This window comes from Rhinolophus hipposideros, assembly GCF_964194185.1.
Source record: "Rhinolophus hipposideros genome assembly, chromosome: 18".
Taxonomy (NCBI): Eukaryota; Metazoa; Chordata; class Mammalia; order Chiroptera; family Rhinolophidae; genus Rhinolophus; species Rhinolophus hipposideros.
The window spans coordinates 51,737,523-51,752,736 of NC_138064.1; the positions used below are offsets into that span (position 1 = coordinate 51,737,523).

Genomic DNA, 15,214 nt, shown 5'->3' on the forward strand with positions numbered 1-15,214 from the left:
ACCAGCTGCTTGGGTCCTTCCTGATCCTCCCTCCTCAGACCCGTGGCCCTCTTCTAAGCACCACCAGCCAGCAGACAGGCTTGGCCTCAGGATCCCTCAGAAGCCCGGGAAGTGAGCCGAGTACCACACCCACAGGTGTAAAATAGTTGGTGCTGACTAATTGGTACCTAATTGGTCATAACAGGAGAAAGAAACTGTTTCTGTTGCTGCTTTAAAGGGCCCTGATGAGAAGCACCATGGCACGGTAACCAGAAAACAAAGATCCAGACATTGCCTGTCTTTCCCTTTTATTTATTTATCATTATTATGATTTATTTTTTTAGAGTTTCTAGCTAAAAACAGAGCAGAAAGTCTTCACTATTAAAAAGAACTCATTACAATTTTCCATATCCTACTTTTCTAGATTGTTCAAAAGTCCCCCTTCATCACAAAAATTCTTCTGCAAACAGTAAACATATAAAAAATCTTTTAAATACTCATTTCTTTTGCTTACCTTCTTAGAAGCATTATATTTTCAATCACATTTTTAAAAATCACTAAGATTCTAACAACAGAAGTCAAACTAAAATAAAACATATTGTGCAAAAATTAGGTGTTTTATTTGTAATATGGCATTTATTTTACAGTGCACACATTAGGTCAAATTGTAAGAACAAAAGCATAGTTCCCCACATGGAGCTCTCACAGAGTATGCACATAGGCCACTCTGAACACGGTAAACTTTTTTGGACCAGCTTTCATATACCTTCCATACCAAAGGGAATACCTACCACTATGGCTTGTCGTGGCTTAAAAAGAAAAACTGAAGCATATCATTAGGAAAAATGCTGCAAGATGTATCTATGAAGAATGCTGTAGTTGTTAAGGCAGGGGGCGTGTGCCTTCCGCAGGCTGTCTGGGCAGTGCCTGGCCTCACCCTGAGAGGAAGTCTCTGTTTTGGAAAGCAGTTAGCTCACACTCTTTTGGGGTTTGTTCTCTTTTGGGCACTCCTAGTTTTAATGTTCTTCTTGGGGCTGGCTGGCTTGGGAGCAGGGGGCTTCCCCTTTGGTTTCAGAGGATTGCTACGACTGGTGCGCCCGCTGGTTTGCTTCTTCTCCTGGATTGTCCTCTGCTGTTCGCGTAGTCTCTCTTCCCACTGCTGGGAGGCAATTTGTAAACATGACCGTCCAGTACATCTCACCCCTGTGTGCTATCAAACTAATATCAGAATTAATGAAACTGTTTTCACTGTAGCATACCAATTGTGATACCAATTATAATAGCTACTCCAAATGCTGAGTATATAATGGAGTCTTGACATGCATTTGTTTCATTGAAACTCACAACAGCCCTTCTAGGTGGACACCAGACTCATGACTAGGGAAGAAGCTCACTGAGGTTATTTGCAAAAGGTCACACAGCTGGTAAATGTCAGAACTAAATTCAAGTTCACTAGTCAGACTCCAGAGCCCAAGGCCCTAACCATGCAGCTTTTCTTATTCCTACATGACATTCCTACACAGCGAAGCCTTCTTTAAAAGGGTTGATGTGGCTAAAAGCAGAAATTTATCCAGCCCCACTGAAAATCAGAGGCCTCTGACCACACTTAGGAATTCACTTAATTCTGTTACACCCAATGGAAGACAGAAGCCCCACCTACATCTAGTAATACACTCAAGTGTTAGCTTCCCAGAGAGGATGGGAAATCTGGACAGTTAAGTTTCCTTGATAGAATAGGATTTACTATTCATAATATAAATAAATACTATTTATTTAAACAGTTGCATGTAAGAAAAAAAATGAAAGATTCCATTTGAACAGACATTGTTTTTTTATTATAACACACATCCCCACTTGTTAGAGTATATTTCAATCAACAAAGAGTTTGAGCATTGTTCTAGGCATGAGAAATACAATGAAATAAAAAAGACGGTCCCCACCCTCCTAGGATAGTCTAAAAAAGTAAACTGATTACTGCTATTGTATGGTAATATCTTCAGATACTTATTGAAATATATTGTAATATTTTCTGCTAAAGTGAATGGTCCAAACAGCTGTGACCCTTGAAAGCTTTCTTTCCCCTCAGACCCCTATGGCACTTCTAATCTACTGTAGTCTTGGAAACCAGATAACTAATGCAGCCAGAATTTTCTGTCTAGTAAGACTAAGTGTGCTCCTGAGTAGCTCGAGTTTTTAGCTCAGATGTAATAGTAGTGTTTGGATCTTTTATTCATAAATGCACTAAGTAGGAGAGGTTGTGTTGATTCTCCATAAGTCAGTATAATATAAACTCTCCCCTAACCAAGAATTTTTATTCATGCAAACCAAGAAATCATAGGCAGTAGCAGTACCTTTGTGAACTTGAAAACACAAATTCTCCTGAATGTATTTAAACATATTTTCAGGAGAGGAGATGCTTTAAAATTTTCAAGCTAATGACCTTATTTCTTTAGTTGTGGTATGACTTCACATCTCTGGGCAAACAAATTATTCTAACTCCTGTAACTGAATTACCAATATTTCTTTGATGTTACCACTAAAATCACAGATACACAAAATAAAAAATCATTACTTTTTGTATATAGTTTACTTTGATAAAGGTTTAAAATTATTTTAAATACAGGGGAAAGATTCTGCTTTGTACAGCAGTCAGTTTTAGAACTAGGTATTCACACCCCTACACATATATGTCTGTTTTAATCCCTCTGGATATTTCTTCTGCCCAAGTACCTGACTGTTTGCTAAAACAATTAAATACAATATAATAAAGAAACCAAAAAAAAATAAACAAATTTAATCTGGGAATAACCAGTAGGTCAGTATTGAATGCAACCAAATTGGTCTTTGAAGTTGAAGAGAGATTTACAATAAAAATTCCAAGTGAGAATAGCTATACTCATAACTATTTATTTGAAAGACAAATACTGCTACTACCGATGGCTCCTATGATAGCCTGGAGATGAAAGAATGAGAAAAATACCCAAATTCTACAGAATTTCTTTACATGCACTTAAATCTATATTCCTAGTATCGCTAAGTATACTTACTATGGATCTTTTACTAAGTTGATCTCTCCATTTTTCAACTAAACAATTTTCAAGAAGCATCATCCTGAAAAAGAGTAATTTATCTTAATAAGCAACTTCTGATTATGAAAGTAAAAAGTTTAGAAATACAAAAATTAAAAAAAAAAATCTTCAATAGCCATTAACCCTACAATCCGCCATTTATACTTTATGGATATATCCTTTCATTTTTCCTTGTATGTACTATATATTTATTTTTAGATCACACTGTATATTTAGATAATATCATACATTTCCTTTTATCATTGTATTATATGCATTTTCTGATGTAATTAGAATAATTCAAAAATATAAATTTAATAACCAAATAATATTACAACTATGGAGATCCATAATATATTTTACTATTTATTTACTCTTGAACCTCCCTCTTTTGCTTAGCTATTATTGTCAGTGTTGCATTGAATATCCTTGTATATATTGTGCACCGGCTTATTATTTCCTTTGGACAGATTTCTGAAAGTAGAATTACTGGGTCAAAGAGTTTATATATATATAAACTCAAATATATATATTTGACCACACTTTGTATATTAGGGTTTTCAATGCATACTGCCACATAATTTTCATGTTTAGATTTATGTACATATATTTCTATATTGCAGTCTTACTGTTTTAAATAGTAACTTTACTCTTGAAGGAGTAGTTTTCTCAATTTTTATGTCTTTTTATTTTTATTTGTGATTTTTATATACATGCTAATATGTGGTCCGATTTGTATACTGACATTTTCCCTTGGAGTTTCTTACATTACTTTTATGTTTACAAAGTATCGTGCCATTCATATAACATATATTTATTTACCTAATTTTATCCTCCTTGATTAAGTTTTTAAAATATCTCTTTAATCCATTTGAGATTTATAGTAGTATAAAGTGAAAATATGTAGCATTTTTCCAAATAAAAATATTTGCAACTTTCACTAAGTAATATTTTCATTTCCTATTGATTTGTGATGTTTCTTACATTATGTAAGTATTTTTTATGTATTAGAATCTGTTTCAAGACTTTTTCCTCTGCTTTGTTTATCTTTATGTCTACTCTTGCACCACATTGTTTTAAGAAGTGTAGCATTGTACCGATTTTGCATATCTCATAAGGCAGATTTCCTCTCATCTGTTTTATTTTCAAAATCTCATTTACATGCCCTTACTAGTTTATTCTTCCAAATGATCATTGTGTCATTTGTGAAGACATAAATCCCAGTTGTCCACAAAATTTTTTACTGGGATTTTGATCAGAATTACATTAAATTTACAAAACTTGGGAAAGATGACACGAAAGCTATTATTTAATTCATTTTTAATCCATTCTTCTGTCTAAGTAGAATTTAATCCCTAGCAACCTGGTTTATCCCCAGATCTCCACCTAGTACGGTAGCAGATAGAAACACCATGCAAGAGACAAGCCCAGAAATTCAACATTCCTCTATTCAGCTTCTTTAGAGAGGCAAGATATAAGTAGAACAGCTTTAAAACCAAGAGCACAAGTTGGTGTATGTGGTATGAGGAGGGTACCCAAGTACAGATAGAACACAGAAAGTTTTCAGGGGAGGTGAGTTTCAAAAGTTTTTTTTTTTTTTTTTTTTTTTAGAAATAGAGTTTTGAGCTGTATCTAGAAGAAACAAACATATAACCATTAGTGACAGAGAATCAAAGGGAAGACTTGTTAAATAAAAATAAGTAATTTTGCTGGAGAAGTATATTGTAGCAAGTTATGGGGCTCATCCTGGAACCTGTGCTGTAGTTTTTGATTTTTACAATATAAGGAATGTACTAATATATAAAAAATGATGCTAAGGAAAGAGATGTGGGGAGACACAAACAGCTGGAAATGTGAGTATATATGAGTGATTATGCATGTATGTGTGTATATGTAATACTATAGCAAATAAATATGCAAACTAAATGTATGTAAAGGAAATGTGGAAAACTATAGTCTCAAATGGTTTTTACTTGATCTGTAAGTTACTAAACAGCCCTTAAAAAATTCAGTATTTGCCACACTAAGATGGATTTGAATAATTTGAAAAGAATTGGTTTTACTCAAAGTAATTTATCTGCCTATAAGTTTTTGAAATCATTTAAGGAATTATGAAATTTATTTTTAAAGATTCCATTCAAAAACTCACATTTCTATATTTCCTTAATTCTATGAAGAATTCATTGATACTTAGGATATATGGACATCCCAACAAACGTATCTGTTAAAACTGCTTTTCAAAAAAGCTGGTGCTGTTTTGGTTTTCGTTTTTTAAACCATGACTGCTAAATGGGATTCATGTTTTCGTAACCTGTGTGTAGTTTCTCCTGCCCGCCATGCCTACCGTGAGCGCCACTCGTAACACATGATGAGAACGTCCTGATGGGGCAGTATGTGAGGACACTGGCAGGAAGAGTTCGTAATGAGTGGGACTTGAGTTCGCGGGATGGGTGATGAGGACTTGAAGATCTCTTTCACATCTACCACTGTTGTTACTTCATTACAGCCACTCCTCTGCACAGCTTTTATTTTGGCATGAATGACTGCAATTTAAAAATCAATATAAATGTTGTTGAAGCCTTTGGAGAAAAATAGGGATGGTGCATTCATGCCAACTCTTGAACCTCTCTTAAGGAATCACTCCTGTAATTATGGTCATGTCCGAGCTGCCCAAATGCAGGCAGAAAGCCCACACAATCATATGGTAAATGTAAGGCCTCCCATATTGTCAACATTGTCTTCAAAGTTCTGACTCATGCTGCAAGACATAAAAGTAAATTGACAAGCAGGCTTAGCCTGGCTTCTGCCTTTGAGTCAGCGACAGCTCCTCACTGGGCTACAGATAGGGTTTGATTAGAGAATTCCATAGATCCTTCTCAGGCCTAAAATTCTATAATTCTAAAATTAGCTTTCCCCCACCCCCCAAAACGTTATCAGAAAATTTAGTTACACAGAATGTCAATAAAAATTTCATAGAAACAAATATTTGTTTATACTCTGCCTTGTGATGATTTGAAGTGAGAATCATACACTCTCAGATTCAGAAGCCACTTTAAAGTTTGTGGTTTAATCACCCATCTGAGGCTTGAACTTCCTCTGTCCCAGAGGAAGTTATTAGAGCAATAACACTTTAGACTGGAAGGAGTCTCTGAAGATCACTGTTCTCAATCCTTTAATTTCTGAGACTGTCAAAGTGAGGTCTGTGGTTAGTGGATATAGAACTGTTATTACAGATGGCTGTGAACGTCACTGTGTCTGATCACACTTTACATTCTGGCTCTTTTGGTCCCTTGCTATTACTGCCTGTCATGGAGTTGTAATCAGCCTAGTAAGGATCTGTCTTGGATTCCACCCTAGGAAGCTGGTTTATGAAGGAGCCAAAGGATTTAAATAGAAATGGTTTCATCGTCAAAGTAATTTTGAGGCTATGACACCCCAGAGAACAGAGTGAGAGTAAAACTCAGATTAGTAACGAAGTCTGGATAGTGTCAGATGAGGGACTAAGTAGATCAGATTAAGATACCATATCTACATAGAATGGTTTTAAATAACAGAAAGCTGCTAGAAAAGAATGTGTATTTTTTTTTTTTGGTTGAATTACCCACATTGGCTAAGTATGATTCTCAAATCTGACAACCTAAAGAAAATATTATTTTTTCAGACTTTTATATTGTCATGATCTTCTTACTTTCATGTGTATATATAATGTAAAGATTCTTATGATATAAAATTTCAGTTTGAAATATGGAAAACTAAGTAAATAAAATGAACATTTCCCCCCAGTTTTTGTTATTTCAGCAGAAATAATTTAAGAAATGAAATGAAACATAAAATAGCCCAAATAGATATTTTAAAAGAACATATTTTAATTAAGTTTACTTTCAAGTGATGATAGTACAATTAAATTTACTTAGAACATTCAAAATAGAATGATTGACTTATTTTTTGAAGAAAGTGCTGACTGGTTTTTTCCCCCAGTAAGAGTGAAGAGGCATTTAAGCTATGTTAATACTTGTAGCCATAGTGTCTTGTGATTAACACTTTCCTATCATCTCTTTAAGATGTTAAATATTCACAGCTATTTATAAGTATAAAGATACAGGAGCAGGTCTTAATTCCTGGGCCTCTGGGTCTCAGATAATGATTCCATGGGTCACTCACCCATCCTTCCAGCAGCAATGAAATCTTAGTAAGAGAACAGGTGAGCTGTGCTGTCCTGGCAGAGCAGCACCTCTCACCAAGGCAAGCAGGGTCACGTCAGATGTGCAATGGGAGCCATATCACTGTCCTCACCTGGGTAATTTACTTTGTGTTTATTAGATTTACCCAGAAAAACAAGAAATTTTACAGTTGTTATTGTGCCATCTGAAACACATATAGTTAACTAGAAAAATCACCAACTGTCTTCTTTACTTTATGACTAGCAGACCTGGCTTTGTAATGTGCCAGGTCCCAAAGTGAATGGTCTCATCAGACTTACCATAACTGTAGTTTTTGCTCAGATATGTTGCCAGAGTTGGCTTCACCTTTTTGCACTTGCACCGGTCTACAGAAGGCAAAAGAAAGACAAAAAGTTGGAAGAGGGTTCAGAAATCACTCTAGGGAGAAGGAAACGGAGGCTTGAAGATCAACTCACCAGGGCTGAGGCGTTTACAGTCAACGTCAAGAGGCCTTTCCTGTACCATCATGTCTGGTGTGATGTCGACCCACTTGGCATCTGAAACACACACAGGGCCACATGGGTGTGGTCAGTGATTTGGTCTGTTTATCCAGCTAGAATAAGGAATCATCTGGAGACATAAACTAACAGCATCACAAAAGATAATACTAAATTGTAAAAATGGCTCGTGATTGTTGACTACTTCTTTCATACAGAAATCCCTGGGCTTAGGAAGAAGACTTTCAGGTCAGGCTGCCTATCCAGCACAAACTGATGTTAACCAGCCAACCGGGACAAATTATGTCGTTCCTTCTCAAATCCATGGTAAAATGTTGATTTTCTGAGTTGACAATTTACACTAATCAAAATAAGCAGAATTTTTTCAAATCCCACCTCACATCTTGCAGTGCAGAAACAGTCCACAGCTACATAATCCAAAACAAGCACAACCCTTTATCATTTATATTATTTAAGCAACAAATAGGTTTTCCTAGAACTCTGAACTAGAGAGGTGTTTCGATCTTTTCCTGATCTCTTCCTTCATGTTTTGGGCAATGCTCTGAGGTAGAACTTGAGAAACAACTAAAGCAACACCGTAATCTCTTTAAATGTGCAGCAACCAGGGTCAGGGATAAAAGGATGCAAAAATATTCTTAGGTTTCATTTCACCAAGTGGATTTAAAGCTGCTCCTTCTTCCTGGAAAAGCAGCAAAATGACCAAAGAGAAAAGAAGGAAATGGAAGATGAGATCCAGGTAACTAAGATGTCCCAGATGTTGACTCCTGGTCAAAGACCATAAAATACATTACAATTTTCCAGGGTGACTAAATTTACAAACTGCGCTCCTGGTGGGGAGTAATGACTGGAACTGCTTCTTCAGCAAGAGCTTTCAAGAGCAAACACTAAATGGAGAATCCTGGTGGGATTGTTTTAAGCGTTAAATGGTACGTGAAAAGTGTTTAACTCTAGCTCCCAACCACCATAAGCCCTACACTCTTCTTTGCTACTGTTGCTATTACCATTCCGTTATGACTGTAAATGAAAACGTCCCCACTGGCTCACATTGTAAGCACCACCACCACCACCATCGCCCCTCATGGGACTTGGGGGTCTTCAGCTCCTGAAATTCCTGTAGAGAAACCAGACTTTTCCGGAAGTAAAGTCACCAGCCCTTCCCCATTGCTCTAACCCTCGGAAGTGGGGGGGCGCTGACCGACCACCCGCGGGCAGCCGTGAGTGCAGCCTCTGGGTTCTCATGGACGGCCAACAACGCCCCCTCGCCACCCCTCTGTCCTTCCCCTGGCCTCACCCTCCGGGAGGTCAGTGACGATGGCCTCCGGCGAGATGCACACGCCGCGGTCGTACACGGGCAGGTCGTCGCAGGCCAGGCTCTCGGGCCAGCTGTGGTTGTACATCTTCATGAGGGGCTCGCAGTCGTCGCGCGCGCGCTGGCACACGGACTTGCAGGGCTTGATGGGGTCGTGCAGGAACTCCAGGGTGCAGATGGGCGCGTACATGGCGCAGAGGAAGAAGCGCAGCACCGCGCTGCAGTTCACGTCCACCAGCTCCTCGTACTGCTCGATGGCCAGGATGGCGTTCTCCTGCGTGCTGTGGTGCAGGTGGTTGGGCATCCGCGTGATGTTCCAGGGCATGCGCCGGCACATGGGGAGGCGCACCGCCTCGCACGGCGCGCCGCGCACGCCCCGGGCCAGGCGCAGCCACAGGCACAGCGCGGCCAGGGTGGAGAGGAGCATGGCGCTGTGCCGCAGCGCGACCCCGACCGGCGGAAAGGGCCCTTCTCGGCCCGCCTCTCCAGCCTTTCGCTGTCCCTTCTCCGGGGAGGAAGTCCTCTAGGGCACAGGACTCCCCAGGCTCCCGTCGGCGGCGACGCGGGGCCGCTGGCGCGGGCCGGGAGTGTCAGCAGCCTGCAGCGCGGAGCACGAGCGGCGCCAGCCCTCGGCCTGCGGGGCGCGAACTCACCGTGGCAGCTCCGCTCCCGGACCCCGCAGCTCGCGGCGCAGCCAGCCTCGGCCATTGCGGGAGCCTATTTATCCCGACACCTCCCCTGACGTGAGCTCAGAACGCTCCCTTGGCAGCCGGAGGCGCGGCGCGGGCTCCCCCTCGGCCGCTCCACCCCCAGCCCTCTCTTCGCAGAAGCGGTGACATCATCTCCAACGGGCCGCAGCCCAGGGCTGGAATTCTGCATTCCCCCAAAGTCCCTCCTTTTTAGTCTGGCCAGTCCTTTTCTCTTTGGACCAAGACAAAGAGCCGCTGGCAATCGTTTTCGACACCGGATCCAAGAGGGTGCAAGAAAGGGTTTCAAGAGAGGAAAAGACGCCCTTTTGAGTCAAAGTTGAACTTTGCGGCCTTCTGCCTTGCAGGTTCCCCAAGTACAGAGTTGAGGGAAATGGGAACATCTGCTGCCCTTTATTTCTGAAACATACTTGATTTCTCCAGTAGGGGGCATGAGACGAGCTGAGTAATGAGAGTAGTGCGGGACCGGGAGAAGTTGTTGGCAGAGGATGGACACATTATAAAACAAACCACTCCACCCCTGCCTCACGTTTTATGGAGTTTGTTGTTATCGTCATGGCTAGTACACATTAGTCTGGGCTCAAGTTTTTCCAGAATGACATTTGGTCTGTACCTGCACCAGGAACAGAACTACCTGAAATTGCAATAGCATCTTCTAGTTTGAGAAATGTCTTCCATCTACTAACTGTCCCCCTTCTTCTAACTCCCCATTCCTCTCTTCAACATGAATGAAACCCAGAAGAAAACGGAAAACTTTGGACACCACAGTCTGAAAGGCTTTCCCCCTCCATGCCAAATGATTTCCAGTCCAGCAGCCTAAAATCTTCATTTTTGAGGTGCTTGGAAACTGTTATTTAAATTGAGTAAGTATCTGTAGCATGGAAAGCAAGTGTGCATGTTCTCTTTTCTCTTTTCTCTTATTTTTATTAGGAAGAGGTAGTGAAAACAACCACTGGTTCAGCTATCCATAGAAAAGGGTGGCTCTATTGCTGCGAGGATACATGTCTTCAGGCAGTAAGATTGCTGTTATATGATATTTTCTTAGGGCATTAGAATATGAAAACATGTTCTCTGAAAGTTAATCTTTAAAAATTACAGTTTCATTGGCAATCTGAAGTTAAGGCAGACAAGTTTTTCTTTCTTAACGCATTTCCATCAGTAAAATCCAATGATACTAAATCCCTGGCTTAGTGAAAAAGATTTTCAGTCTGAGTTCCTATAAGGGAAGGAGATACAGTTTTGAGAAAGAGCTGAAGTTCCTGCCCTTTTCCTGTGAATTGGTTGAGTAGAGAAAACTTGGAGAGGGCTCATCGGTCTGCAGCCAGTTTGAACCTGTTGCAAGTACCAAGTCACACATCAGGTGCTTCCCTAATATTTTCCATGGCTTGTCCTTCAAGAGGGTGAGAAGTTAAAAGGCCTTCTCTGTAAAGCTTTTGGCTTACCCCATTAAGTACATTGGTAGTGTACCCCTAGTATTTAGGGGAGTGGGGTTGCAGCAGTGAGGGATTCATCAGGAGATTCTGTCAGCCCACCTCCCTCTTCATGTCCTACTTTAGCACTCAATCCATTACCCCATACTTGACACTGACTTGCCAAAAACTCGTGTGACTGAGGAAGTTGCCCTGGGTCAGTGGCTTCTCTCTGGTGGTTCATTTTCAATCTCAAGTGCCTGATTCTCTGCCTATCCTTTAAATGTCTGGAGTTCTCTAGGGCTCCATCCTCAGCCCTCTTCTCTCTCTCTCTGCTACTCCAGGTTTTCCCAGCTTCAGTATTATTGACATTGAGGTTGGATAATTCTTTACTGGGAGCGGGAAGGGCTGTCTTGTGCATTATGAGTGATAGTATCTCTGGTCTTCTCCCACTAGATGCCACTGTCACTTATCCCCCATCCTGTTGTGACAATCAAAAATGTCTCCAGATATTGCCAACTGTTCCCTGGGGGGCAAAGTCACCCTGGGTGGAGAACCATTATTCTATTCTTTGACTTCAATGACCACCCAGATGCCAATGACTTCCACATCCAGACCACTAGCCATGCTGGTCTCTGGAAGTGCTTATCCAACTGTTCCTGGGGTGTTTCCACCTGCGTATCCCACAGTCATCTCAAAACCAGTCAATCCTAAACTGAATTTATTTTCTCTAGCTCAGGACTGAATTCCTAGTGGTCCAAACCAGAAACCTCTCTGAGCCTAAATCTTTCTTTACAGTTACCAACTCTGTTCCACCCTCTGATTTCCACTACCACTGCCTTAGCTCTGACAGTCTTGTCTCTTCCTGGATTATGACAGCATCTTCCTCTGTCTTCCCCCAGCCTTCTGCCTGGCCCTGCGTGTTCTCCACACTGACATCTGAGTGAGCTCCCTAAGGCATATACACCTGTTCATGCCTCTTCCTATCTTTGAATTTATCCATGGTTCCAACCATCCTCAGTGTTAATACCAAATCCTTAAAATGTCTTTCAAGGCCCTGAGTGATCCGGCTCCAGAGTACCCTGTGCCTCCTACTTGAACCCCAACATTACACTCGTTTTCTCTTGTCCCCATGTCTTTCATCCAGGAATGTTCTCTCCCTCTTTCACGTGACTCACTTGTCCTCATCCTTTCAACACAAATCAAATGAAAGGAGCCATACACTTGAAAGCAAAGGTCTTCTTTTTAAGTTGCTCCTTTTTTTTTCTTGCTTTAAGTTGCTTCTTCCATGTTATAGATCCCAGCATTACATAACATAAACCAGAAACCCAATTAACTTTGTCCTTGAAGAAGGTAAACTCCCAGACCCACACTCCTCTAGGCTTGTGATATTGTGAGATGATGGGTGTGGGGAGCAGAGTCACTGCAGGTGTGGCGTGGAGGCAACGCCCTGAGTCCTCAGCCCAGGGCAAGGGCCTGTACTGTAGTCCCCTAGGCTCTACACTGGGAGCGGAGCCGGAAACAGAAATGATTATGATGAGTGGTTGCCATCATTTCCTCAGGAAGGGGCCCTTCTTTCCATTCTTAATTTGGAGGAAGAAGGTGGCAATTTTAGAAAAGGGGCAAGGTGTGTGGAGCATAGCAAGTACAGGAGCACTGCTTTCCTGACTGATTTTGTCCCCTGGAGTTTGGTTACCTGCTGAACACTTAGTGGAGAAACGTCCCTTCTCATCACCTCTCCTCCTCCCATTTAAAACGTGGATGCCCTTCAGGATGTTAGTGGCACCACTGCCACTGCATTTCCTGTTGGCAGCAGAGAGCAAATGAAAACAGAAGCTGCAGCGGGCAGCGACCCAGGCAGAAATAGCTCCTGCGCGGTTCACCGGAGCCTCCCCAGGCCCCTGGACTCCGCTCCAGGCCGCGCGTCCGGATCCCAACAGCTGTGGAAGCCGTGGCGCGGACCCGCGGCGACTTCGCCCAGATCACACTCGGCACAGTGCGGGACAGCGCGTGTCTGCCGTGCCTGGGCCGCTCTGCTCGGCGCCCGCTGGGACTCGGGCTAGCGCTTGCGGGGCAGCGGGCGTAACGGGCGGACCGCGATGCCAGGGCGCGCTCCCCTCCATGGCGCCCTGGGGGCCCTGGGCGCCTGGCTGCTGGGCGGCGTCTGGGTCTGGGCGCTGGGCAGCCTGTGCGGCCTCGGGGCGGCGGTGCCGCCAGCGGGGCCTTGGGGCAGCCCCGCGGGCCCGCGCCCGTGCCAGGCGCCGCAGCAGTGGGAGGGGCGCCAGGTGCTGTACCGGCAGAGCAGCGGGCGCAACAGCCGCGCCTTGCTCTCGTACGACGGCCTCCATCAGCGCGTGCGGGTGCTGGACGAGAGGAAGGCGTTGATCCCTTGCAAGAGGTACGCGGGGCGCGGGGTGGGCGGTCGTGGAGGCCGGGTCTGGGGGCGCCTCGGGGCTGCGCCGGGGCGCTCGATTCCGGTAGCTCGCGGCGCCCCCTTCCTACTAAAGAGCAACTTCCCAGGGAGGATCCCTCGGGGATAGACAGCACAGTCGGGGTGGGGGCGGTGGAGGGCTGGGCCCGCGAGGGCAGCCTGCGGGCGCGCGCTCGCTGCGACCCCGTGCGCCGTTGGCCCACGGAGAAGGAAGCGGTAGGGGCGGGATCACACTGCCGGACGCCGCGTGCCCAGGCCCGGGCTCTGGGAGCCCCCTGTCGCCCAGGGCGTGCCTTCTGCACTAGCTCCTCTCTTCCAGGAGCCAGCTGCCAGGGAGGCACCAGAACATACATTTTTTAAAAGAATGAGTCTTTACATTTTAAGCGAATACGAACGACAGCACTACAAAAGGTGTGGGGAATCCACCAAAGAAAAATATCACCCACAAATTCATAACTGTTACAACTTAAAATTTTGGTCTACTCCCTTAAATTTTTTTAAAGCAAGTTTGACATACTGTAATCAAAAAACGTTGTTTGTATCTTTTTTATGTAAAATAAAAAAGATAAGAACTCTTAAAATAAAATAAATAAGAACTCTTATGTGTTCTTATTTGCCATTTTATTAGTTGGACTCCTACCTATTTTTAATGGCTGCACAGTATTCCATTGAGGGGCTATGCTGTAATTTTTATAAACCACTGGTCTGATAATTCACCTTTCCACATCTGTTGTGACAAAGGACATCCTCTTTCTGAGACCTCATGTTGCTTCTGACCCCTTTAAGACTTGATGTCTATTTTGGGATCACCACCTGTCACTTCCACCGCCATCCTGTTTCTCTGTGTGTGTTCCTCTCAGAGTTATGCTGGTTTCTCTGTATGGCATTTGCACCATTAGGAGATGCCTCGTGAATGTCCATGAGTTAAGGCTCCAGTGGGGAGTGAGATCTGCAGCAAATCTTGATACCATTTCACCTAAAGCATTTGTTTGAGCGTTAAGCATCTTGGAGAAGATATGGAAGTGACAGATCCTATCAAAGAAGTACATTCAAGAATGCAAGATAATGCATTATGAAATGTAAAACATGCGTACTGAGGAGGCTGGTAATGGCTGAGTCATCATGGGATCTGGAAATATCTGTGAGATACTCGAGAACCTGAATGGTTTCACTTAGGTCTCTAAGGACATAGTAATAATAACAACAACCAACATTTGAATTCTTATTATATACCAAGAATGGTGCTGTGCACTTTCCACATATTATATGATTTAGTCTAAATCTCACAAGAACTTGACAGTGTAAGGTTTAGGATCTCTATTTTACTGACAGAGAAGTCTAGGGAGATGAAACAACTTTCTCAAGATCATACAGCTGGGACGTGAGGAAGCAGGTGGAGTCTGACACCTGTGATATACCAGTCTCTTATTTGTTTGTTTATTCATTCATTCATTCCACATATCTGTGTGTGTATGTGTGCGTGTGTCAAGCGACAATGTGTGTAAATAGAGTGGGTCCTGGGCTTCAGGGAGGTCATGGTCTGTGGGTGGAGTCATAAATAAAAATTTCCCCTACAGTGAGCTGAGGGATGGGCTGAATGTGATGAGACCCCTCAGATGGGTACCTAATCCAG

General features: G+C 42.8%; 2 protein-coding genes across 2 annotated transcripts in view; one reads left to right on the forward strand and one right to left on the reverse strand.

Annotated features, from left to right (window-relative positions):
• Positions 1–575: 575 nt before the first annotated feature.
• Positions 576–9,854, reverse strand: SFRP4 (secreted frizzled related protein 4). Its single transcript, XM_081079301.1, has 6 exons — positions 9,017–9,854; positions 7,684–7,764; positions 7,528–7,593; positions 5,392–5,590; positions 3,027–3,090; positions 576–1,138 (listed from the first exon to the last, which is right to left on the reverse strand). The coding sequence occupies exons 1-6, from the start codon at positions 9,459–9,461 to the stop codon at positions 953–955; spliced, it is 1,041 nt and encodes a 346-aa protein (XP_080935427.1). The 5' UTR covers positions 9,462–9,854; the 3' UTR covers positions 576–952.
• A 3,110-nt stretch (positions 9,855–12,964) lies between these two features.
• EPDR1 (ependymin related 1) overlaps positions 12,965–15,214 on the forward strand; it is a 35,601-nt gene continuing 33,351 nt past the window's right edge. The window contains exon 1 of the mRNA XM_081079302.1: positions 12,965–13,548. Within this exon, the coding sequence (XP_080935428.1) occupies positions 13,250–13,548 (299 nt within the window). The 5' untranslated portion in view covers positions 12,965–13,249. The remainder of the gene's footprint in view (positions 13,549–15,214) is intronic.

Coding starts and splice junctions, on each gene's coding strand:
- SFRP4 (XM_081079301.1), bottom strand. CDS start 9,461: ATGCTCCTCTCCACCCTGGCCGCGCTGTGCCTGTGGCTGCGCCTGGCC. Junction 5,591..7,527: donor GAGCAAAAACTACAGTTATG/GTAAGTCTGATG, acceptor TTTAAATTGCAG/TCATTCATGCCAAAATAAAA. Junction 3,091..5,391: donor TGTTACGAGTGGCGCTCACG/GTAGGCATGGCG, acceptor ACTCTTTTTCAG/GATGATGCTTCTTGAAAATT.